The 26,846-nt window shown below is 35.2% G+C and overlaps 1 protein-coding gene across 14 annotated transcripts in view; it reads right to left on the bottom strand.

Annotated features, from left to right (window-relative positions):
• EML5 (EMAP like 5) overlaps positions 1-26,846 on the bottom strand; it is a 166,668-nt gene that overhangs the window by 123,876 nt on the left and 15,946 nt on the right. For all 14 annotated transcript variants that reach the window (XR_014260948.1, XR_014260949.1, XR_014260950.1 and 11 more), the window contains exons 2-4: positions 10,413-10,572; positions 2,043-2,141; positions 153-221 (exon numbers count right to left, since the gene is read on the bottom strand). Coding sequence is in view for 11 of the 14 variants with exons in the window: in XM_082451170.1 (XP_082307296.1) it covers positions 153-221; positions 2,043-2,141; positions 10,413-10,572 (328 nt within the window). In the remaining 3 variants the exon portion in view is untranslated. The remainder of the gene's footprint in view (positions 1-152; positions 222-2,042; positions 2,142-10,412; positions 10,573-26,846) is intronic.

The following is a 26,846-nucleotide window of genomic DNA, read 5'->3' as shown; positions in this document are numbered from 1 at the left end:
TGTGTATGTGTGTGTGTATGTGTATATACATATATATATATATATATATATATATATATATATATATATATATCCTAAATTGTAGTATGATATGTGCTTAGTGGCACAGAATAAGTAATCATGACTATTATAAAGCAAGACCCTTCTAGTACCTTGATATGTTTTACACCACAGCTGACCAGTTTATTTGGCTGGTACAAATCCCAAGAAATATCAAATATCTGTAAACAAATCAGATTCATGATTAAAATACTTATTTTCAGAATCATTTAAGAATCCTGTCCAAAAGCCCAAATAGCCCCAAACCCTACATATCATAAAACAATATTCTTCAATAAATAATAATCAGAATCCTACACTTCAAGATCCTATGAGAAATAAAGTATGTAAATGATAAGGAATAAAAACTATTTCTTAGTTTCTATGAACCATATGAAGCAACTAGTGGAGTGAAAATTAACACCTCTTTCTAATTAAAAAAAAAAATTTGGTCTATAAATAACAAGAATGATTCAACAGAAGCAGGGAATGAGGCAGGTAAGTGCATAATTTCTAAAGAGGAAAGATAATGAATAGAACATACACAACACTTATACAGCCAGAAATAGAGAACATTTTTGTAACTTTCTATCACACAGAACTACCTACATAAAAGATTCAAACATTTATTTCACAGTAAAAACTCTGTTTCTAGTCTTCAGGTTTTTTTAATTGTTTATGGGTCAAACAAAACTAACTTACATTTTGGAGATCCCCAGGCTTCATTTTTTTCTAAGATTCCATAAATTATAAATACACGAACAATTTTTGTTACAAAATCAAACAAGAAAAAACCCAGCTGAAATAAAATATGCATCAGAAATATATACTTTAATAATAAATGAAAGAAAAATTAATATTTGAAAAATAATCTCATAACAGATAAAAAACAATTCTGCTATCTGGTAGTCTTTACCATGTTTCTTTGACATCTGCTTGCATAATCACCTAATATGCCTACTACCTCTAAAAATTTACCAAGTGATAGTCTTTAGTGATAATGAAGAAAGAATACATCTTATAAATTAATGTTTCACAACTCACCATAATACAGATTAAATGAAAAACATACTGATGCACCTTTAAAATACTAACCACAAAAATACTTTTCAAAAATTCCAATGACAGTACCATTTTTCATAGTAATCAGTCTACTTACTAAGTCCAAAGTACTAATGTGTGAAATGCTTTGATCTAAGTAAGTCAGAATACACAACTGTCTAATAAAGTGTACCTAACACTTTAATAATTATCTAAATTGTGTTTGCGTATAACAGGCCCCTCTGAGAATCTGCTGAAAACCAAGTTTATTTTCCAAAATGCAAATACATTAAAAATTTTTATACAACTCTTACAGATTCATAGATTTTCCCCAAATAGAATCAACGACTATAGCTCCTGTGCTGGTTCAGGTTAGGTGATTATGCAGACAGGTGTCAAAGAAACATGGTAAAGACTACCAGATAGCAGAATACAGCAGATACACCAAAAAATCAGACATTTTAAAGAGTTTAAGACAAAGTATTCATTATATTAATTTCATACAACTTGGAATAAGGAATGTATTTTTAACAAGTTTCCAAAGTGAAAAATGTTAGGTCTCTAACATAATTTCAAATTCATACATGCAACAGTATTCACCTTAACTATGATGCATATGTAATAAATCAGTGATATATCAAACTGAATAATAAATACAGCCTAGGCATGAACCATTCAATTTTTAAATTTAGATTTGAATAACTTAAAACTCATCATTTTTGCCAAAGCAAACACTGGGTTAAAGGTTTTATGCTAAAACTATACATATCAAGTCATGTTTTTGAGTACTACAATACATATATGCATTCTAAAATTTTATGAGTATTTATAACTGCTTTTAAAAATTTTAATTACACATGAGCAATTGGCAATAACAAAACACAGAAACATAAAATCCCCTGACTCTTCTCTGCCTTTTTCCCACACAGTACCCATTAGAAACTCCAAAGGAGAATACTTACTCTATCTGTGTGACCTGGAGCCATAGATAACATTTTTCCCCTTTTCCAATCCCAAACGCAAACTGCATTCTTTGAATCAAGTCCAACTGAAACCAAGCGCTGAATTATGTCCAAGAAGACCAGGGAGCAGGGGGAATAAAAAAGTAAACAAATAAAAAAGGAACCAAATTATAAATGGCAAACAAATTCTACTCATGGGTATTATAAACATGGGTATTAAAACTTACACACTTATATTTTATAGGCCTCATAGAGAAAGGCTGGATGTATTTCATCTTGTTAATATTTGCATATATGTGTAGTTCTTCATATGAGAAAAAGAAGACTTCCATTTCTAACAGTAGGATTGACAGAACACCCTAAACATCTCTCTTGCCAAAAACTAAAAATGCTAGATAAAATGAAAAAACATCTTTTTAAATGCACTGTTGAGCTGTCAAGGAATTAAGAAATATGAGAACAAAAACAAAGTGATTTCCTATGGGAATCCTGGAAGTAAGAGAGCTCCTATACCCACTTTACTCTAAAGGTATCAGCTAACTCCTGGTAAGCCTGATTTTTGTTCTTCAGGCTGAAGAGGAATAGGAGATAAAGTTTAGGGCCTGCCCAAGGTAGGGATTTGAATTGCAGACATTTGACTAAAGCAGTAACTCCTCAGAGTAAGGGAGAACAGGAAACCATGCCTTTTCAAAGAAAGGGGCAGTGATGCATGAAGGGGGAAAAAAACCCTCCTGAAAATATGTAGCCACAAACAACCTTCACATGGTTGTAGGGCCTATATCCACATGAATCATGAATCCTTCAAATGAAAAATTTCATTCAGAGTGGTCCTAAGGGTTGCAGAGTTTTCAAGCATTTTCAACTATGTGGCACAGGCAAATATAAATCCTATATGGAGGACTGATACATCAATCCATCCCTCGAAGAATTCCCACAAGTAGCAAGTCAATAAAAATAAACTTAAAACAAACAACCCCCACACCTAATAACCAGAGGAAATAAGGGACCATGAGTGAGAATCAGCAAGTCACCACAAACAACAAAATCAGTCTTAAAAAGCATCAGACATTGAAATTATCAGATAATATAAAATAAGCTTAATGTGAGTAGAGAAATAAAATTAAGGCTCCAAAATATCTTCATATGAGACAAGAATGGGAGACTATAAAAAGTATTCCAGCAAATTTAAGGAAGCAAACAATTTCTAGAAATGAAAAATAAATGAAATTAAAAACTCAGTGGAAAAAAGAAAAAAAAATCCTCAGTGGAAGAGTTATATAGGAGATTAGAGGGAGATGAAGAGACTGAGCTGAAAAGAGGGGACAGTGAGATGGGAAGTATGAGAGAGGTTAGGAAACATGAAAGATGGCCTTTGGTTATGAAGGAGTATCAGGGTCTGAACTTGCCCCCCTGCCGTAAACAACTAGAAAACTGTACAAAATATATAAAACAAATATTTTTGGACAGTCTTAACAGGAAGTGAAGCACTGTAAACCCTGAATGAGGGGGAAGCAAACAAGGTAAGTTCTGCAATTGCCCCAGCCTTCATTTAGGTGGCATTTTCCAGACTATAGCACAGAAAGGTGGAATCCAAACAGAGCCCAGAAGACTTGCTGATTTGAGAAGATAGAGCCTGGAGTTCAGAGAGGCCAAGATGGCTAGAATTTGCAGAGCAGAGAAAGAACTCTAGAAAATCTGTTTATGGGTCCCCTTGAGAACACCTATGTTTGCATGTATAGGCTGAAATCCATGAGGCCATGCAAAGAACAAATTCTGAAAAAAGAACAATTACTGGGGAGCTAAAGCCAAACAATTCCCAGAGATCATAAAGGGTCAGGATCACTCAAATTCCCAATAGCAAGAATGGAGGTATATCCTCGAATTCACTGTGTATTCAGTAGAGATTCCAGGAGGGTCACACGATAGTAGTGAAGTTAAACCAGTAGTCCTAGAGGAAAAGCTACTCTAGCCTTGACCAAAAAAAGCTTGAAAGCAAGCTTTTCAAAAGGACCAAACTGATCCACAAGGAACTTAACTACCTATAAAAACAATGTCCAATATGCTTTAAAGGGATACCACAAAATCCAGCATTCAGAATGTAATTCAGAATGTAATGTAATTCAGAATGTAATGTAATTCAGAATGTAATTCAGAATGTAATATACACAATGTCCAGCATCCAATAAAAAAAATTACTGAACATGTTAAAAAAGAGGAAAAAAAATACCCAGGAGAAAAATCAGTTAATAGAAATAGACCCAGGAATCACAGAAATGATTAAAATTAGAAGACATTGGCTGTTAAGATGGAAATGTTCAAGACGCTCCAGAATTATTTTAAAACAAACACATAAAGAATAAAAAGAGAAATGGAAGATATAAAAGAAAAACATGTTGAACTTTAAATATAAATGTTAAATTATCTGAAATGAAAATTCACTCCAAAGGATTACCAGCAGCTTAGACAATGAAGAAAAAATAAATGAACTTGAAGACATAGCAACAGAAGCTATCAAAAATAAAGCATAGAAGGAAAAAGGGAACAAAATTAACAGAGCCTCAGTTACCTTCAGAAAAATTTCAAGTGGTCTAATGTACAGGTAATTGTGATTCCAAAAGGAGAAGAAAGATGGAAGAAAAGAAAAACAAAACTGAAGAAATAATGGCCAAAAATTTCTCAGTTTGATAAAAAACATAAACCCACAAATCTAAGATGCTCAATAAACTTCAAGCAGGATAAATCACACACACAGAAAAAACACATCCACACACATGGGCATCAAACTGCTGAAACCAGTGCTAAAGAGGAAAACCTTAAAAGTGGCCAAAAAAGAGAGAGAATTTTGGTGTGTAAGGACAAAGATTTAAAAATAATCCTGGGCTTCTCATCTGAAGCTATGCATATCAGATGACAATGAATAACCTCTCTAAAGTGCTGAGGGGGAAAAAAGTCAACACAGAATTATATACTTACCAAAAAATATCTTTTGAAAACTGGGTCAAAATTAAGTCTTTTTCAAATAAACAAAAGATGAGAAAATTCATCAACAACAAATCATCACTATAAGATACGATACCAGAAGTTTCTTCAGGCAGAAGGAAAATGATACCAAAGAGAGACTTAATTTACACATATCAATGAAGAGTACCCAAATGGTAAATATGTAAATAAGACTTTTCTTACTTTTAATTTTCTTTGAAAACTAACTGTTTAAGGAAAAATCACAACAGTTATAATGGAGTTTACAAAGCATGTAAAATGAATGAAAATGAAAGAAGTAAAATGAATGACAACAATAGCACAACAAACAGGAGGAGAAAAAAGAAATAGAATACATATTTTCCCGTATTTTTTCAAAGTGCACAGGAAACCTCATGAAGATCACAAAATTGTGAATTACAAAATAAGCCTAAACAAATTTTTAAAAATTAAAATACCGAGTATGTTCTCTAACAAAGACAGAATTAAATCAGAATAACAGAAAGTTATGCAGAAAATCCTCCAAATATCTGGCAACTATCAGTACAATTCTAAGTAACGACAGAGTTAAAGAAGAAACCACAAGGACCCACCCACAACACATACTTTGAAAAGCACTGGTTTAGAAGCAGGGGCAGGCAAATTACAACCCTCAGGCCTGTACCCTGCTTTTTGTAAATAAAGTTCTACTGGAACACAGCCACACCTATTCCTTTATAAGCTGCCTATGACTGCTTTCACACTACAGTGCAGAGCTGGAGTAGCTGTGACAGAGACTGCATGGCTCACAAGCCTAAAATATTTACTATCTGACATGTTGTAGAAAGTTCTGCCAATCTCTGGTTTACAGCACAGATTCTGGTACCAGACTGCCTAGGTTTAAACACCAGCTCCATCTCTCACTAACTGGATGACTTTGGGCAATTATTTAGCCTCTCTGTACCTTAGGTTCCTCACCTCCTAAGTAGGAATAATAAAAATAAAACCTCATAGGGTTAACATATATAAAGGAATTAGAAGAGTGCTTGGCATATCCTTAATGTTATATAAATGTTTGTTATCATCATCATTATTATTATGTTCCCATAACTATAATTAACTTTAAGAACCCATGCCCTCCACCCATCTGAATGAGAAATGTCATTTAGTACCTAGCTAGAAAGTTTCTACAAAGTAAAATTACTATCTAAGTCCCCAAATGGGTAGAATGAATGGCTTACATAAAAAGATACAGAATATATTTTGTATCTGGCTCTCCATCAAGTCACACTTGCAGAAAGCCCAAATGAACTAGAGGAGATGATTTGCTCCTCCTAAGAGTCTTTAATATTTGGGAACTAGAGAGTAATCAGCAAATATCTAGCTAAAACAAAGATATCTACCTCTTGCTATAGTATACTATGTAGAGATTAAAATTTCACAAGACAAGTATAAAGTGAGGAATAGTCAGAGAGGCACTGCCCTTTCTATCAATGCCTCTTCTCTCTGGCTAAGTTCATCACACACAAAGTGAACCACAACTGGCCAAAAGCTTTAAAACTCCATATACCCCAGTAGAGCCCCAGAGCATCTGGCTCTGTACAGGCAGTAACAAAATAGACCTGGGAGCACTTCCTCTGTATCCCTGATAAACATATCATGGCCAAAATCAACCTCCCTAACCACAGGTTAAGTAACAGCAGAGAGGAAAAGATAAAAATAACCAAGCAAATACTACCCCCTCTCTTAGCTTTCTATCATTTTTTACTTCATCATCCTTTCTCACAGGTGAGGAAGAGCATAAAGAAAGTTTTCCAGTGAAAGTAATGCTGGAACCATATCTTAGAAGATAGAGACAGTCGGGTAGAAAAATAAGAGAAAATGCATTTAAGACCAAAGGATACCAAGATCAGACAGCTCATGGTGCTTTCAGGAAAGAGCTAGTACTTTGGTGTGGCTGAGGCGAGGAGTTGCCAACGGGGAAGTGGCAGGAGACAAGACTGGAGAGTTAGGCCAGAAACAGGAGAAAGAATAAGCTTTGTTTTTTAATGAGTTAGAATAAAGAGAGAATTCAGTTTTAAACATGGAATAAATGGTATGTCTATACGACGTTCAAGGAGAATATATGGAGTTGAGAAGAGAAGCCGAGGCTACTGTTAACTGATACAGGAGTTAAAGTCATGGATCTAGTAATCATCTAAAGAGAATAAGTGAAGTGAGGAGGGCTGGGGGAAGGAAGGCTACAGACTCCTAGGAACACTGACATTTAAGAAGCAGACAGAAGGAACAGCTCCTTTCAAGATAACTAAGAACTAACAGTCAGATAGGGATAAAGAAAACCAGATAAAGAAGCCTCTATCCAGCTTCCCAAATTCCTCCCTGATCCTATTCCCAAACAAAATCTGGGTTGTGTCCATTAATTAAACCGGAAGTACAGCTGACCTTGAACAACGTAGATTTGAACTTCCTGGGTCCCCTTACCCACAGATATTTTCCAACAGTAAATACTACAGTACTACAGGTTCACGGTTGGTTGAATCCACAGATGTAGAGGAACCGTGAATATGGAGGGCCGACTATAAGTTATATGCAGATTAACCCCTGAGTTGTTCAAAGGTCAACTGCATTTATTAAAAAGTTCTAGCACACTAAATACATAAATGAGAAAAGTATCTTAATAGGCACAACTAGATGCATTCCATGAGTTCCTGCAAGTGTGAAACATATTCAAATAATAGACAAACGTAAAAGATTCCAATATGGGGGTGAGGGGTCCTTGTGATCTTAGTATTTATTAAGTGAGGACTAGTTGTTCCAAATGTTACAAAGTAAAAATCACAAATTTTGCAAAATATCTAGGACTTAATGTAGTAAATAGTGGTCAATTCGTACAGAAAGCCATCAGAAATTAGGATCTGGCAGAGCAATGGAAGAGATGAAAACTCAAAAATAATACAACAGGCACTTGAGGTATGTCTAGATATCAAGAGATTACTAAAAGGTCCTTGGAAAAATCAGTGAACTCCTTTAATATTTTTGCAAATACGACTCTTCATAATCATGTACCAGCATATAATTGACAAAATTAGGCTAAAAAATTAACATTTTATTCTTAGTTCATTCTATAAATTAGCAGAGTTTTAACTATAACTTAGATGTTGTTAAATATGGGAATGTGTTTTTATAAATTATGGTTGTGTTTTCAAGATAAAGTATCAAATTCTCCTCCTCCTACCCTCTCTCTACCATTTACTATGAAATTTTAAACTCTGTTTGATGTGGATTTATATAGCCTTTTCATGCCCTAATTATTCTCAAAGAGGTAGACTTCCAGTATTAGCATGGATAGTCAATCCATTTAGAAGAAACCCTCTGAGGAAAGAAAATTCAGCATACTACCAACAGGGAGGCTCATTCATTGGATAAAGCTTAATTGATCATTTACAGTTTCAAATTTAGTAGAAAATGCAAAAATTATACAGTATTTCCTAATTGGTATTTCATAAACAGTTTATAGATATTAGTGAATAAATAGATATGTTCCCAAATATATTTCTTAACTAAAGCATCTTCTCATTAACATAATTTCAGAAATACTCTTAACTTAATCTTCAATTGGCAGCAGTTCCTTACAAGTTTTAACTGTACTTAAGATGGATGAATTCCTTCTGAAATATAAATAACCACCTCCTAAGTTCCATGTTTGGGAAGCAGTAGAGCATTGTGGTTAAAAACATGAGCTTTGGAGTGTGACTGACCTGGGTTCCCGCTCTGGCTCCATTTACTAGCTGTATAACCTGGGGCAAGTTACTTAACCTCTCTAAGTCTCAGTTTCTTTATCTGTAAAATAGAGATAATAATAGTATCTATTTCATAGGGTTGTTGTGAGGATTAAATGAGATAATGTAGGCTTAGCACAATGCCTGGCACTTAGTATGTGCTCAATAACTTTTAGCTATTATGTTTTTATAAGCTTACATTTTAAAGTAGCACATTCTTATGAAGATATGTGACAATAAAATGCATGTACCCAAGACTTTTCTTATATGTTGCTTAAAGTAAGCAAAATTAAAAGCTTCAGCTAGTAAAAGCTATGGGCATGATTTCTCCTTGTATATAAGAGAATTTCCTCAGCCATGCAATACACTGCATTTAGAAAGGGCAATTTTAAAATTAAGAAGAAAATATCTATATTTAAAGTATACAGACATTGATATCATAATACCTTTGGTAAATAATTTTAAAAAACAACTTTGTTAGTTTGTTTCATAAAATATAATTTCCTGTGAAGTAAGTAAAGAGTATTATTCTCTTCCTTTTAAAAAGGAAAATGAAATTTTGATATGAGGATATTAAGGGACTTGAAAAATAACAGCAAAAATGGGAAATGAATTACGGTTTTGGAATTGCCAATCACTGCTACACAGTGGTTCTAAACCTAGAAACACATTTTTTCCTCAAATGAGAAGTTCGAGTTACATCTTTATAGATCTCTTACCAGACACTAATCAGAAAGTATATTAATCTATGCTACTCAAAGAAGCTATTTCTCAGAGTTGTAAATAAAACATCTACTGGCTATCATTTTCAAGTGACTAGAACAAAATGTAATCTGTTTCTGTAAAATATAGATCTACAAAATTAATTTTAAGAATTAAAAAGCAGACAACTAAAATTCTTCTAAAAGTTAAAATAATTTTTAAAGTGAAATTACTAATTTCACTATAAAACTTTTAAAGACTATAAATTAACTAAATCTGCAAAACCCAACTTCTTATCACTTCTTAAATATGTTTTCGGTACAACAAGTTCCATGAAAGCACCACAAAAGAGCTGTTGGCTTAATTTTTTAAAAATTGATGACTAGAAGTAAATAATAATTTGGGAATTGATTAGTAAGTGGAACAAAGATTACATCTTTTGTTATGAACTTTGATTTTATATAAAATAGCTCATATTATAAAAACTGCCTCATTATTTTCAATTAAAAATATAATTTTAAAAGAAACCTTTAAAATAACTAAAAATTAAAATGTTTACAGCGCTACTTAGAGAAAGTGAATTTTCCTAAGATATCTTCCATCTTTCCTATTAACATACGATACCTGGAGAAGAGTTATATGTAAAATTTTCGAGAACAACCAGGTAATGTTCCACCGAGACAGAATCACTTTGGCTCTAATAGTAGTAATTAATTCAACTGAAAAGTTCTTGACACAATGAAATAAAAACTCATTATTATTCTTATTTTTCTTATATATATCTACCACCCACCCCCTCTACCCACCTTCACCTTGAATAAATGCTTTTTGTCAAATGCTTTCCAATTTAATATTTACAGATTTATAATAATTTCTTATAGTACACACTTTAAAAACACAGTTTAGAAAAAGAAAAAAAATTATCACATACCTGTCCATCTAAGTCAAATGCTAAGCAAGCTACACCATGTGTATGAACATCCTTTAGAACTGATATGGTCTGCACAGTGTATGAATCCCAAACACAGATATAAGGCTCTTTCCCAACTTGTCCTGTTGCCACCAATACTCGTTCAGGATGCAATGCAAGGCTGCAAAATAAATAAATAAATAAACAGATTTAAAACTGCTTACAGAGCTGTTATATCAATGTGAAAATTAGACTTCAGTTACTTATTTACTTAAAATAATTTGGCCTTAAAATAACTTCTATAAAAATCCATGCTAAGAGTTACTACTTCAATGGTATATGTAATAAACAGTTATGACAGACTTCATAATCTTGTAATATGATGTAGTGTGTGTAAACTTCTCAAAAAAAGAATTCTCACAAGTGGTCAACTGAACCACAGCAATGAATTAGTAGCAACCCTACCACATGCCATCTTCTCATTTGGTATTCATCTCATCTGTTTTAAGCCCTCTCTCCCATTTACTCTTTTACTGTATAAAAGTTAGACCAAATGTTAGTGTCCAAAAATAGCATTGAGTAGCCCTCCTATTATAACATTAATATTAAATTACAAATCCCATTTAAAAAAACAGAAAGGTCACCCATAATTCACAGAAAGTAGTCTCTAAGTCTTTAAAAACAAGACAAATACCAAACAGTTGGTAATGGTTTATGTACATCAGTAGAAGGCAAGGAATGAATATAAATTTTTCCACAAGTATATTTAGATGATCACTTCTCCTTTGGGAGAAAAAAAAATCACTCCCAGCATCAGGGTGGAAGATGAACTGAAAGAGGGAAAAGTTAGGAGGGCATTAAAACAGAATTAACAGATTTGATGTACAGAGTAACAGAAAGGTAACAGTCTAAGATGACTCTTGGGTTTTTTGGCTTGGGCATCTGGATGGTCTGGAGTGGTATCATCAAGTCAGGGAATACTCAGTGAGAAATTACGGAGAGAAAAGGTAAGTGGGAATGGAAGGTTGGCTCAACGTATTAAAATCAACCAATGTAATAAGTATATCATATTAATAATAACACCCAAACCCCCACACGTGTTCATCTCAATAGATGCAGAAAAAGCATTTGACAAAAATCCAACCTCTTTCATAATAAAAAACACAACAAACTAGGAATTGAAGAGAATTTCCTCAACCTGATAAAGGGCATCTATGAAAATGCACAGCTAATATCACATTTAATGGTGAAAGCCTGAAAGTTCCCCCTATAAGTACAGGAACAAGACAAGGATGTCAGCTCTTGCCACTTCCCTTCAACATGATACTGGATATTTTAGCCAGGACAATTAGGCAAGGAAAAGAAATAAAAGAGAGAAGTAAAACTATCTCTACTTGCAAATGACATAACCTCATACATAGGAAACCCTAAGGAATCCACAAACAACAACAGAATAAATCCCAAGTATGGCTAATAAATGAGTTCAGCAAGGCTGAAGGATATAAGATCAATATAAAAATACAAATGGTATTTCTATACACTAGCAACAATCTGAAAATTAAATCAAGAAAACAATTCCAGTTATAACAGCATCAAAAAGAACAAAACACTTAGGAATAAATTAAACAAAAAAGTACAAGACTTATACACTAAAAACTACACAATACCATTAAAGAAATGTTAAGAGATCTAAATAAATGGAAAGACATCTCGTGTTCTTGGAGGGCAATATTGTTAAGACGGTATTACTTCCTAAACTGATCTACAGAGTCAACACAATCCCTGCCAAAATACTAGTTGCCTTTCTTGAAGAAATTGACAAGCTGATTCTAAAACTCAGAACAGTAAAAACAATCTTGCGAAATAACAAAATTGGAAGAGTCACACATACCAATTTCAAAACTTACTACAAAACCACAGTAATCAAGACAGTATGGCACTGGCATAAAAACAGACATGTTGATCAATGGAACAGAATTGAGAGTCCAAAAGTAAACTGATATATTTATGGTCAATTGCCTTTCCATTAATAAGAAAGGTCTTTTCAATAGATGGTGCTGGACATCTGAATATCTACATGCAAAAGAATGAATCTGGACCCATACCTCAAACCATATACAAAAATCTACTCAAAATATAAGAGCTAAAACATAGGCATAAATCTTACTTAACTTGGATGAAACAAAGGTGTCCTTAGATCTGACACCAAAAGCAGAAGTGATAAAAGAAAAAACAGATAACATGGACTTCATTAAAATTAAAAACTTTTGTGCTTCAAAGGACTACCATCAAGAACATAAAAACACAACCCACAGAATGGGAGAAAATATTTGCAAAGCATATATCTGATAAGGGACTTGCATCCAGAATACAAAAAAAAAGAAAACCACTCAACAACAAAAACCACAAACAACCCAATTTTTTAAGTGGACAAAGGATCTGAATAAACATTTCCCCCAAGGAAATTACCAATAATGAAACTCCCAACAAGCAAAAGTCCATCACCAGATAGCTTCACAGGTGACTTCTACCAAACATTTAGACAAGAGTTAACACCTATCCTTATCAAGCTATTCCAAAGAATTGAAGAGGAAGGAATACTTCCTGAACCCATTCTATGAGGCCAGCATCACCCTGATAGCAAAACCAGACAAAGATATGACTAAACAAGAAAATTACAGCTCAATATCACTGATAAGCATAGATGCAAAAAATCCTTAACAAAATATTAGCAAACCATGATCAAGTGGGATTTATCCCAGCGATGCAAGGATTTTTAAATATCTGCAAATCAATCAGTGTGATACACCACATTAACAAAATGAAGAACAAAACCCATATGATCATCTCAATAGATGCAGAAAAAGCTTTTGACAAAATTGAACATCCATTTATGACAAAAACTCCAGAAAGTGGGCATAGAGAGAACATACCTCAACATAATAAAGGCCAGATATGACAAACTGACAGATAATATTATACTCAATGGTAAAAGCTGAAAGAAAGCATTTCTCCTAAGATCAGGAACAAGACAAGGATGCCCACTCTCACCACTTTTATTCAACATAGTGATGGAAATCCTAGCCACAGCACTCAGACAAGAAAAAGAAATAAAAGGAATCCAAATTGGAAAAGAAGAAGTAAAACTTCACTGTTTGCAGATGACATGATACTATACATGGAAAATACTAAAGATGCTACCAGAAAACTACTAGAGCTCATCAATGAATTTGGTAAAGTTGCAGGATACAAATTAACATACAGAAACCTGTTGCATTTCTATACACTAACAACGAAGTATCAGAAAGAGAAATTAAGGAAACAATCCCATTCATCATCGCATCAAAAAGAATAAAATACCTAGGAATAAACCTAAGTAGGTAAAAAACCTGTACTCAGAACTATAAAACAGTGATGAAAGAAATTGAAGATGACACAAACAGATGGAAAGAGATACCATGTTCATGGACTGGAAAAATCAATATTGTTAAAATGATTATACTATCCAAGGCATTCCACAGATTTAATGCAATCCCTATCAAAATACCAATGGCATTTTTCACAGAACTAGAACAAATAATTTTAAAATTTGTATGGAGACACAAAAGACCCCAAATAACCAAAACAATCTTGAGAAAGAAGAATAGAGCTGGAGGAGTCAGGCTCCCTGACTCAAAACTATAGTACAAAGCTAAAGTAATCAAATCATTATGGTACTGGCACAAAAACAGACATACAGATCAATGGAACAGAATAGAGAACCCAGAAAAAAACGCATGCACTTATAGTCAGTTAATCTATGACAAAGGAGGCAAGAATATACAATGGAGAAAAGACAGTCTCTTCAATAAGTGGTGCTAGGAAAAACTGGACAGCTGCATGTAAAAGAATGAAATTAGAACATTCTCTAACACCATATACAAAAATAAACTGAAAATGGATTAAAGACCTAAATGTAAGACCAGATACCATAAAACTCCTAGAGGAAAACATAGGCAGAACACTCTGACATAAATCACAGCAGTATATTTTTGGATCTGTCTCCTAAAACAAAGGAAATAAAACCAAAAATAAATAAATTAAAGAGAAAAAGGAACCTAATTAAACTAAAAAGCTTTTGCACAGCACAGGAAACCACTGACAAAACAAAAAGACAACCTACTGAATGGGTGAAATTATTTGCAAATTATATGACTGGTAAGGGGATAATATCCAAAATATATAAACTTAACATTAAAAAATACAAACAACCCCATCAAAAAATGGGCAGAAGACCTGAATAGACATTTTTCCAAAGAAGACATTCAGATGGCCAACAGACACATGAAAAGATGCTCAACACTGTTAATCATCAGAGAAATGCAAATTAAAACCACAGTGAGGTATCACCTCATACTGGTCAGAATGGCTATCATCAAAAACAACACAACAAATATTGGCAAGGATGTGGAGAAAAGGGAACCCTCGTACACTGTGGGTCAGAATGTAAATTGGTGCAGCCACTGTGGAAAACAGTCTGGTGGTTTCTCAAAAAACTACAAATAAACTACTGTATGACTCAGCAATTCTTCTCCTGGGTATATATCCAAAAAAACCAAAAGCATTAATTCAAAAAGATACATGTACCCCAATGTTCACATAGCAGCGTTATTTACAAATGCCAATATATGGAAGCAACCTAAGTGTCCATCAACAGAAGAGGTGTTTTACACACACACACACACACACACACACAATGGAATACTACTCAGCCATAGAACAGAGTGAAATTTTGCCACTTGCAGCAACATGGATGGACTTGGAGGGCATTTTGCTAAGAGAAATAAGTCAGACAAAGAAAGACAAATACTGTAAAATATCATTTACATGTGGAATCTAAAAAATACAACAAACTAGTGAGTATAACAAAAAAGAAACAGACTCACAGATATAGAGAACAAACTAGTGGTTACCAGAGGAGAGAGGGAGGTGGGGAGGGGGAATATAGGGGTTGGGGATTAAAAGGTACAAACTATTGGGTATAAAATAAGCTACAAGACATGGGGAATATAGTCAATGTTTTATAATAACTATAGAATATAACCTTTAAATACAAAAACCCGTGAGTTCGTATTGATACCTCCGATTTTATTTTATTTTTTTTTAACATCTTTATTAGAGTATAATTGCTTTACAATGATGTGTTAGTTTCTACTTTATAACAAAGTGAATCAGTTATACATATACGTATGTCCCCATGTCTCTTCCCTCTTGCATCTCCCTCCCTCCCACCCTCCCTATCCCACCCCTCAAGGTGGTCACAAAGCATGGAGCTAATCTCCCTGTGCTATGCGGCTGCTTCCCACTAGCTATCTATTTTACGTTTGGTAGTGTATATATGTGCACGCCACTCTCTCACTTTGTCCCAGCTTACCCTTCCCCCTCCCCGTATCCTCAAGTCCATTCTCTAGTAGGTCTGCGTCTTTATTCCCGTCTTGCACCTCGGTTCTTCTGACCATTTTTTTTTTCTTTTTTTAGATTCCATATATATGTGTTAGCATACGGTATTCGTATTTCTCTTTCTGACTTACTTTACTCTGTATGACAGTCTCTAGGTCCATCCAACTCACTACATATAACTCAGTTTCGTTCCTTTTTATGGCTGAGTAATATTCCATTGTATATATGTGCCACATCTTCTTTATCCATTCATCTGTTGATGGACACTTAGGTTGCTTCCATGTCCTGGCTATTGTAAATAGAGCTGCAATGAACATTGTGGTACATGACTCTTTTTGAATTATGGTTTTCTCAGGGTATATGCCCAGTAGTGGGATTGCTGGGTCGTATGGTAGTTCTATTTTTAGTTTTCTAAGGAACCTCCATACTGTTCTCCATAGTGGCTGTATCAATTTACATTCCCACCAACAGTGCAAGAGGGTTCCCTTTTCTCCACACCCACTCCAGCATTTATTGTTTGTAGATTTTTTGATGATGGCCAATCTGACCGGTGTGAGATGATATCTCAATACCTCCGATTTTAATCCAAAACCACAGGGTTCATTTAAGACTTCTCCTTTCCTTATTTACAGGCATACCTTGTTGTACTGTGCTTCATCAATAGTGCGTTTTTTACACATTGAAGGTTTGTGGCAACCCTGCATCATGTTAAGTCTATCAGTGCCATTTTTCCAACAGCATTTGCTCTCTTTGTGTCTCTGTATCACATTTTATCAATTCTCATAATATTTCAAACTTTTTCATTATTATTATATTTGTTATGGTGGGCTGTGATCAGCAATCTTTGATATTACTACTATGACTCACTGAAGACTCAGATAATGGTTAGCGTTTTTTAGCAATAAATTATTTTTAAATTAAGGTATGCACATTGTCTCTTTAGACATATGCTATCACAGACTTAGACTACAGTATAGTATAAACATAACTTTTATATGCACTGGGGACTAAAAAATTCGTATGACTCAACTCTGTTGCTGTTTTCACTTTAGCAGTGGTCTGGAACTGAACTTGCAATATCTCTGAGGTATGCCTGTATAATTTCTTCCTCCAAGAGCGGAAGGCTTATTAGGCTCTCATAATCTAAAGTCTATTTATTTATTTAATTTTAGTATATATAAAGCTGTTTCAGAATTGCTAGCCCTGTGAGAAACAATTTTACTAACCAGATTATAACATTATCTACAGTTATCTTTGTCTTTATTCTTACAGTATCCAGTCAAGATATTGTTTCAGATTTTTAGGTTAAGCTTCTCCCTGTAAAGCCCAGCACTGGAGAGGAGAAAGCTTGTGAAACTGTGGTTGGAATTTGTTTTTCTATTTTTACTTATAGTTATTTTTTCAGTTTTGGTATTCTCTGTTTAAATAATGGTGAGACTAGGGTTTTGCATTGAAACAACATAGCTGTGAAGTGAATTCTGCATTGTTTAGGGAAGAGATTCTGCGAGGTTACTACATACCTGCCTCTGTCCTCAGTTACCTGGAAGTTTGAAAAGTTTTAAATTTAATGAGGCTCAATTCATAATTTTCCTTTTTGGAAGTCACGCTTTTTATGCCCTATTTCCTATACTTCTTCCCAGAAATATTATAGTGTTAGCTTTTACATTTAAGATATATGACTCAATTTGAGTTAAATTCTGTATATGCTGAAATATAGCTAAGGTTCTTTTTGTTTCACATATGGATATTTAGTTGTTTTCAACATTACTTGTTGAAAAGACTATTTTTTGAGCATATTTTATATGCTCACAGAAATCATCCAGTAGAAAAATCATCAAAAATATTGATACAGGAGACAGGGAGAATTTCTGGAACAGGGAAGAAAGGGTGGGATTTGTGCACAAGTGGAGGGATTAATGTGAGAAAGGAGCTGGATGTATTGCTGATGGGTGGGTGGAATCTGAAAGTTCTCTTCTGATAGCTCCAAGTTTCTTAATGAGAAAGAAAGCATGACTGTTTTTCCAATATTCTTGAAGTTAACTTAATATCTTATAGTTAAGTTTTATCCCACATACTGCCTACTAAATTGCAGAACATATAGGGGTACTCAACAATGTTACAGATTGATTTGGGAGAAAGATGATAGAAGTAACCATTTCAAGGCGTATTCCTATCCTAAAACATTTAACTAGGTGACTACCCATCCATATTGTGACATCATCATTTGAAATACGTGGAAAAAACAGATTCTCTTTTAAGTTCCTTTTCTATTACTATTCCTGGATATTAGAAATTAGGTAAGAGCACTGTCATCAGATCCGACAATCACATAAGTTATTTTAAGCATTTAATCTCTAAATTTATCATAACTATAAAGTAGTAACACAATAAACAAACATAAAGGGGGCTGTCTCCTTCAAAGCAGTTATCTTCATATATTTCCCTTCTTATATACAATTGTGCACCAGTGTTTCTTTAAATTTATGCTCACAAATCTTAAATGTGCATTTTTACACTATAACATAATCCTTTTAAACCCTTAGCTGATAAATTTTGCGTTCTTCCTCTCAACCTCCAAGCTCCTCATGAGCACAGTCCTCCACCATCAACTTCCTCCTTTGCAGCTGATGAGGCTGCCTTGTACTCAATGAATAAATATAGATGGAATTAGAGAAGATTACTTTGCCCTCAACAAATTCACTAACCTCAGTGCAACTGTTACAGCTGACTCTGCCCTCCGTCTTGTAAAATGGAAGAAACGTCTCTAACCCACACACTCTGCACTTGTGCTCTGGATCCCGTTCCCTTTACTTTCAAGTAAAGGAAACTTATTTACTTTATTCCTAGAACTATGTTTTCTGGAATTATTGCTTCCTCACTACTGAGTCATTCCTATTAACACTCAAATATACTTAGTGAAAAACACTCCCTTGACCCTGCAGAGTAAAACTCCTCAAAAGAGTTGTCTCAATTTTTCCACTCCCTTTACTTTCTCCACATATTCCAACTAAGCTTCCACCGCTTCTCCTTCACTAAAATAGTTGTTTTCAAGGTCATGTGTGACCCTGTCAAATCTAATAGTCAATTGTATGTCCTTATTTTCCAACACTTTTCAATGGTATTTAACACAAATGACCACTCTTTCTTTTTTAGAAACACTTTCCTCTCTAGGCTTTCCTGATTCCATAATCTATTAACCCACCCTTCTCTGTCTCGTCTGCTAGGCCCTATCTTCCACACCCAACCTCTCAATGCTAAAGCATCTGAGGGCCTTGTCTTGGCTGTCTTCCCTTCCTTTCCCAGCTGATTTCATCCAATCCCATGTCTTTAAAAGCACACATATAGTGATAACACCCAAATCTATATCTCCAGCCAAGAGCAATAGATGTGTCACGGGCAACTCACATTTAACACATCCAGCTTTTTTTTCCTCCTTAATTACCCCCCAATCCACCTCTCATCTTAGTAAATGGCATCACTATCCGCTCAGTTGCTCAGACTAAGAATCTAAATTTAATCCTCACCACTTCTCTCTTTCTTATTCATCACACACATCTATTAGCCTGTCCTACTGACTCTATCATCACCCTCATCTTCTCTGCTACAACCCTAATCTGAGCCACCTGCCCTTCTTCCTCTATTGCTCCCCTTTAGGGCCTTCTTAACATAGCCAGAGAGATCTTTTAAAACAATATAAATTTCACCTAGTTAAAATCCCCAACAGCTTCCTATTACAATTAGACTAAAATCCAAACTATCTAACTTGGCACTTACAAGGCTCTACAAGATATACCCTCACCTACTTCTCGAACCTCAACTTCTACTATTCTCCCTTTTGTTCACCACACTCCAGCCACACTGGCCTTTCTGTCCCTTGAAAAGGCCAAACTCATTATACTCGCTAGGTCTTTGTCTAGAATGATCTCCCAAATCTTGCTTCATTCATATCATTCATGCTTCAGGTCAATGTAACTTGCTTAGAGAAGCCTTCCTAGTCATCCTAACATATTCTACTCCATTACCCTATTTTATATGTAGTAGTTATCACTGTCTAAAATTACTATCGTGCACTTATTATCTTACTCTCCTCCACTAGAATGTGTATTTCATTAGGACAGAGGCTTCCCCTTTTTCTTCATATTATACCCTAAGCGCCTAGAACAATAATGAGCACACAGCAGGTATTCAATCAGTATTTGTTAACTGAATTTCCAAAGAAGCTGCTAGTGTTAAAAGAAATTTTAAAAAATGAAATAATCCTCAATACAGAAAAATCTTTACGTATAGCTTTTTTGTTCCTGAATCCTTATTTATAACAGTAAAAACCTGAAAACCACCTAAATGTCCAACATTTAGAAATGGTTAAAAAATTATGGTACAATCACAGGATGGACTCTCATGCAGTCATTAAAAATGTGATTTTTCACAGTACTGGAGAAAAGTTATGCTATAATGTTAAATAAAAAGCACAGAATCCAAGAGTTAAATATAACGTAACCTTAATTACTTTAGAATACATGTATCAGACACAATCTGCCAAACTCACACAAGAAGAAATCGATGATCTGAATAGGCCTGTATCTAATAAATAAGTTGAATCAATAATTAATAACCTTTAAAACAGAAAGCATCAGGCTCAGATGGGTTCACTGGTAAATCCTACCACACATTTAAGGAAGAAATTATACCAAGTCTCTACAATCTCTTTCAGAGGACAGAAGTAGAGGGAATGCTTCCTAACTCATTTTATGTGGCCAGCATTACCCTAATACTAAAACCAGATAAAGACATCACAAGAAAAGAAAACTACACATTAATATCTCTCATAAACATAGATGCAAAAATCTTCAACAAAATATTAGCAAATCGAATTTTAAAAAGTATAAAAAGAATTATACACCACAACTATGTGGAATTTATCCCAGGTACGATTAAAAAATCAATTGATGTGGTCCATCATATCGATGGACTAAAATAAAAATCACACAATCATATCAACAGATGCAGAAAAGGCATCTGACAAATGCCAATATTCATGATAAAAACTCAAGGGAAACCAGGAATACAGGAGAACTTCGCATCAACCTTATAAAGAGTATTTACAAAAACCCCACAGCTAACATCATATTTCATGGTGAGAAACTCTTTCCCACAAAGATCAGGTGCAAGTTATGAATGCCCCCTTTTACCACTCCTTTTCAATACTGTGCTGGAAGGCCTTGTTAATGCAATAATGCAAGAAAAGGAAATAAAACGTATACAGCCTGGGAAGGAAAAATAAAACAGTCTTTGTTTGCAGATGACATGATCATCTATGTAAAAAAAAATCCAAAAGGATCGGCCAAAAGAATTTCTGGAACTAAAAAGCAACTACAGCACGGTTGCAGGATACAAAGTTAATATACAAAGTTAACTGCTATCCTATATACTGAGAGTGAACAAATGGAATTTGAAATTTAAAATGCAATACCAGACTCCCTCTTGCGAGAGCACTGGAATCACAACTAACTGCTGAACAATCATCAACAGGAGGACACTGGAATTCATGAAAAACATGCCCCACATCCAAGGACAGGGGAGAAGCCGCAATGAGATGGTAGGAGGGGCGCAACCACAATAAAATCAAATCCCATGGCTGCTAGGTGGATGACTCACAAAATGGAGAACACTTATACCACAGAGGTCCACCCACTGTAGTGAAGGTTCTGAGCCCCATGTCAGGCTTCCCAACCTGGGGGTCTGGCAACAGGAGGGGGAATTCCTAGAGAATCAGACTTTGAAGGCTGGTGGGATTTGATTGCAGGACTTCGACAGGACTGGGGGAAGCAGGGACTCCACTCTTGGAGGACACGCACAAAGTAGTGTGTGCATCAGGACCCAGAGAAGGGACCGGTGACCCCATGAGAGACTGAACCGGACCTACTTTCTAGCGTTGGAGGGTCTCCTGCAGAGGTGGGGGGCGGCTGTGGCTCACTGCAGGGACAAGGACACTGGCAGCATAAGTTCTGGGAAGTACTCCTGGGCGTGAGCCTGCCCAGAGTCCGCCATTAGCCCCACCAAAGAGTGGGTAGGCTCCAGGGCTGGGTCCCCTCAGGCCAAACAACCAACAGGGAGGGAACCCAGCCACACCCATCAGCAGACAAGCGGATTAAAGTTTTACTGAGCTCTGCCCACCAGATCAACAGCCAGCTCTACCCATCAACACCCCTCCCATCAGGAAGCTTGAACAAGCCTCTTAGATAGCCTCATCCACCAGAAGGCAGACAGCAGAAGCAAGAAGAACTACAATTCTGCAGCCTGTGGAACGAAAACGACAATCACAGAAAGACAGACAAAATGAAAAGGCAGAGGACTATGTTCCAGATGAAAGAACAAGATAAAACCCCAGAAAAACAACTAAATGAAGTGGAGATAGGCAACCTTCCAGAAAAAGAATTCAGAATAATGACAGTGAAGATGATCCAGGACCTCGGAAAAAGAATGGAGGCAAAGGCCGAGAAGATGCAAGAAACGTTTAACAAAGACCTAGAAGAATTAAAGAAAAAACACCTAGAAGAATTAAAGAACAAACAATCAGAGATGAACAATAACTGAAATGAAAAATACACTAGAAGGAATCAATAGCAGAATAACTGAGGCAGAACGGATAAGTGACCTGGAAGACAGAATGGTGGACTTCACTGCCCTGGAAGAGGATAAAGAAAAAAGAATAAAAAGAAATGAAGACAGTCTAAGAGACCTCTGGGACAACATTAAATGCACCAACATTCGCATTATAGGGGCCCCAGAAGGAGAAGAAAGAGAGAAAGAACCAGAGAAAATATCTGAAGAGATTACAGTTGAAAACTTCCCTAACATGGGAAAGGAAATAGCCACCCAAGTCCAGGAAGCGCAGAGAGTCCCAGGCAGGATAAACCCAAGGAGAAACAAGCCGAGACAAACGTTAATCAAACTTACAAAAATTAAAGACAAAGAAAAATTATTAAAAGCAACAAGGGAAAAATGACAAATAACATACAATAACATACAACATATGACAAATAACATACAAACAAACATCTGTCATATAAAAATGACAAATAACATACAACAGTTTATTTCTCAGCAGAAACTCTACAACCCAGAAGGGAGTGGCATGATTTATCTAAAATGATGAAAGGGAAGAACCTACAAGCAAGATTACTGTACCTGGCAAGGATCTCATTGAGATTCAACAGAGAAATCAAAGGCTTTACAGACAAGCAAAAGCTAAGAGAATTCAGCACCACCAAACCAGCTCTACAACAAATGCTAAAGGAACCTCTCCTCTAAGGGGGAAACACAAGAGAAGAAAAGGACCTACAAAAACAAACCCGAAACAATTAAGAAAATGGTAATAGGAACATACATGTCGATAATTACCTTAAACGTAAATGGATTAAATGCTCCAACCAAAAGACACAGGCTTGCTGAATGGATACAAAAACAAGACCCGTATATGTGCTGTCTAAAAGAGACCCACTTCAGACCTAGGGACACATACAGACTGAAAGTGAGGGGATGGAAAAAGATATTCCATGCAAATGGAAATCAAAAGAAAGCTGGAGTAGCAATACTCATATCAGATAAAATAGACTTTAAAATAAAGAATGTTACAAGAGACAAGGAAGGACACTACATAATGATCAAGGGATCAATCCAAGGAGAAGATATAACAATTATAAATATATATGCACCCAACATAGGAGCACCTCAATACATAAGGCAACTGCTAACAGCTATAAAAGAGGAAATCGACAGTAACACAATAATAGTAGGGGACTTTAACACCTCACTTACACCAATGGACAGATCATCCAGACAGAAAATTAATAAGGAAACACAAGCTTTAAATGACACAATAGACTAAATAGATTTAACTGATAATTATAGGCCAGTCCATCCAAAAACCGATTACACTTTCCTCTCAAGTGCACACGGCACATTCCAGGATAGATCACATCTTGGGTCACAAATCAAGCCTCAGTAAATTTAAGAAAACAGAAATCATATCAAGCATCTTTTTTGACCACAACGCTATGAGATTAGAAATTAATTACAGGGAAAAAAACGTAAAAAACACAAACACATGAAGGCTAAACACTACATTACTAAATAACCAAGAGATCACTGAAGAAATCAAAGAGGAAATCAAAAAATACCTAGAGACAAATGACAACGAAAATATGATGATCCAAAATCTATGGGATGCAGCAAAAGCAGTTCTAAGAGGGAACTTCATAGCAATACAACCCTACCTCAAGAAACAAGAAAAATCTCAAATAAACAATCTAACCTTACGCCTAAAGGAACGAGAGAAAGACGAAAAAACAAAACCCAAAGTTAGTAGAAGGAAAGAAATCATAAAGATCAGAGCAGAAATAAATGAAATAGAAACAAAGAAAACAATAGCAAAGGTCAATAAAACTAAAAGCTGGTTCTTTGAGAACATAAACAAAATTGATAAAACTTAAACCAGACTCATCAAGAAAAAGAGGGAGAGGACTCAAATCAATAAAAGTAGAAATGAAAAAGGAGAAGTTACAACGGACACCACAAAAATACAAAGCATCCTAAGAGACTACTACAAGCAACTCTATGCCCATCAAACGGACAACCTGGAAGAAATGGACAAATTCTTAGAAAGGTAGAACCTACCAAGGCTGAACCAGGAAGAAACAGAAAATATGAAAAGACCAATCACAAGTAATGGAATTGAAACTGTGATTAAAAATCTTCCAACAAACAAAATCCAGGACCAGATGGCTTCACAGGTGAATTCTATCAAACATTTAGAGAAGAGCTAACACCCATCTTTCTCAAACTCTTCCAAAAAATTGCAGAGGCAGGAACACCCCCAAACTTATTCTACAAAACCACCATCACCCTGATACCAAAACCAGACAGAGATGCTACAAAAAAAGAAAATTACAGACCAATATCACTGATGAATATGGACGCAAAAATCCTCAACAAAATACTAGCAATACATTAAAAGGATCATACACCATGATCAAGTGGGATTTATCCCAGGGATGCAAGGATTCTTCAATATACACAAATCAATCAATGTGATACACCATATTAACAAATTGAAGAATAAAAACCATATGATCATCTCAATAGATGCAGAAAAAGCTTCTGACAAAATTCAACACCAATTTATGATAAAAACTCTCCAGACAGTGGGGATAGAGGGAACATACCTCAACATAATAAAGGCCATATATAACAAACCCACAGCAAACATCATTCTCAATGGTGAAAAACTGAAAGCATTTCCTCTAAGATCAGGAATGAGACAAGGATGTCCACTCTCACCACTATTATTCAACACAGTTTTGGAAGTCCTAGCCACAGCAATCAGAGAAGAAAAAGAAATAAAAGGAATATAAATTGGAAAAGAAGAAGTAAAACTGCCACTGTTTGCAGATGACATGATGCTATACATAGAGAATCCTAAAGATGCCACCAGAAAACAACTAGAGCTAATCAATGAATTTGGTAAAGTTGCAGGATACAAAATTAATGCACAGAAATCTCTTGCATTCCTATACACTAACAATGAAAGATTAGAAAGAGAAATTAAAGAAACAATCCCATTCACCACTGTAACAAAAAGAATAAAATAACCTAGGAATAAACCTACCTAAGGAGGTAAAAGGCCTGTACTAAGAAAACTATAAGACACTGATGAAAGAAATCAAAGATGACACAAACAGATGAAGAGATACACCATGTTCTTGGATTGGAAGAATCAATATTGTGAAAATGACTATACTACCCAAAGCAATCTACAGATTCAATGCAATCCCTATCAAATTACCAATGGCATTTTTTACAGAACTAGAGCAAAAAATCTTAAAATTTGTATGGAGACAACAAAAGACCCCAAATAGCAAAAGCAATCTTGAGGGAAAAAAAAGAGCTTGAGGAATCAGACTCCCTGATTTCAGGCTATACTACAAATCTACAGTAATCAAGACAGTATGGTACTGGAACAAAAATAGAAACATAGATCAATGAAACAGGATAGAAAGCCCAGAGGTAAACCCACGCACATATGGTCAACTAATCTATGACAAAGGAGGCAAGGAGTTACAATGGAGAAAAGACAGTCTCTTCAATAGGCGGTGCTGGGAAAACTGGACAGCTACATGTAAAAGAATGAAATCAGAACACTCCTTAACACCATACACAAAAATAAACTCAAAATGGATTAAAGACCTAAATGTTAAGACGAGACACTATAAAATTCTTTGAGGAAAACATAGGAAGAACACTCTTTGACATAAATCACAGCAAGATCTTTTTTGACCCACCTCCTAGAGTAATGGAAATAAAAACAAACAAACAAATGGGACTTAATGAAACTTAAAAGCTTTTGCACAGCAAAGGAAACCATAAACAAGACGAAAAGACAACCCTCAGAATGGGAGAAAATATTTGCAAACGAATCAACGGACAAAGGATTAATCTCCAAAATATGTAAACAGCTCATGCAGCTCAATATTAGAACACAAACAACCCAATCCAAAAATGGGCGGAAGACCTAAATAGACATCTTTCCAAAGAAGACATACAGATGGCCAAGAGGCACATGAAAAGCTGCTCAACATCACTAATTATTAGAGAAATGCAAATCAAAACTACAATGAGGTATCAACTCACACCGGTTAGAATGGGCATCATCAGAAAATCTACAAACAACTGCTGGAGAGGGTGTGAAGGAAAGGGAACCCTCTTGCAGTGTTTGTGGGAATGTAAATTGATACAGCCACTATGGAGAACAGTATGGAGGTTCCTTAAAAAACTAAAAATAGAATTACCATATGACCCAGCAATCCCACTACTGGGCATATACCCAGAGAAAACCATAATTCAAAAAGACACATGCACCCCAATGTTCACTGCAGCACTATTTACAATAGTCAGGTCATAGAAGCAACCTAAATGCTCATCAACAGACGAATGGATAAAGAAGATGTGGTACATATA

The sequence above is a fragment of the Balaenoptera physalus genome, assembly GCF_965194825.1.
Source record: "Balaenoptera physalus genome assembly, chromosome: 2".
In the NCBI taxonomy this organism is placed as follows: domain Eukaryota; kingdom Metazoa; phylum Chordata; class Mammalia; order Artiodactyla; family Balaenopteridae; genus Balaenoptera; species Balaenoptera physalus.
This window is presented reverse-complemented; position numbering and strand designations above follow the sequence as displayed.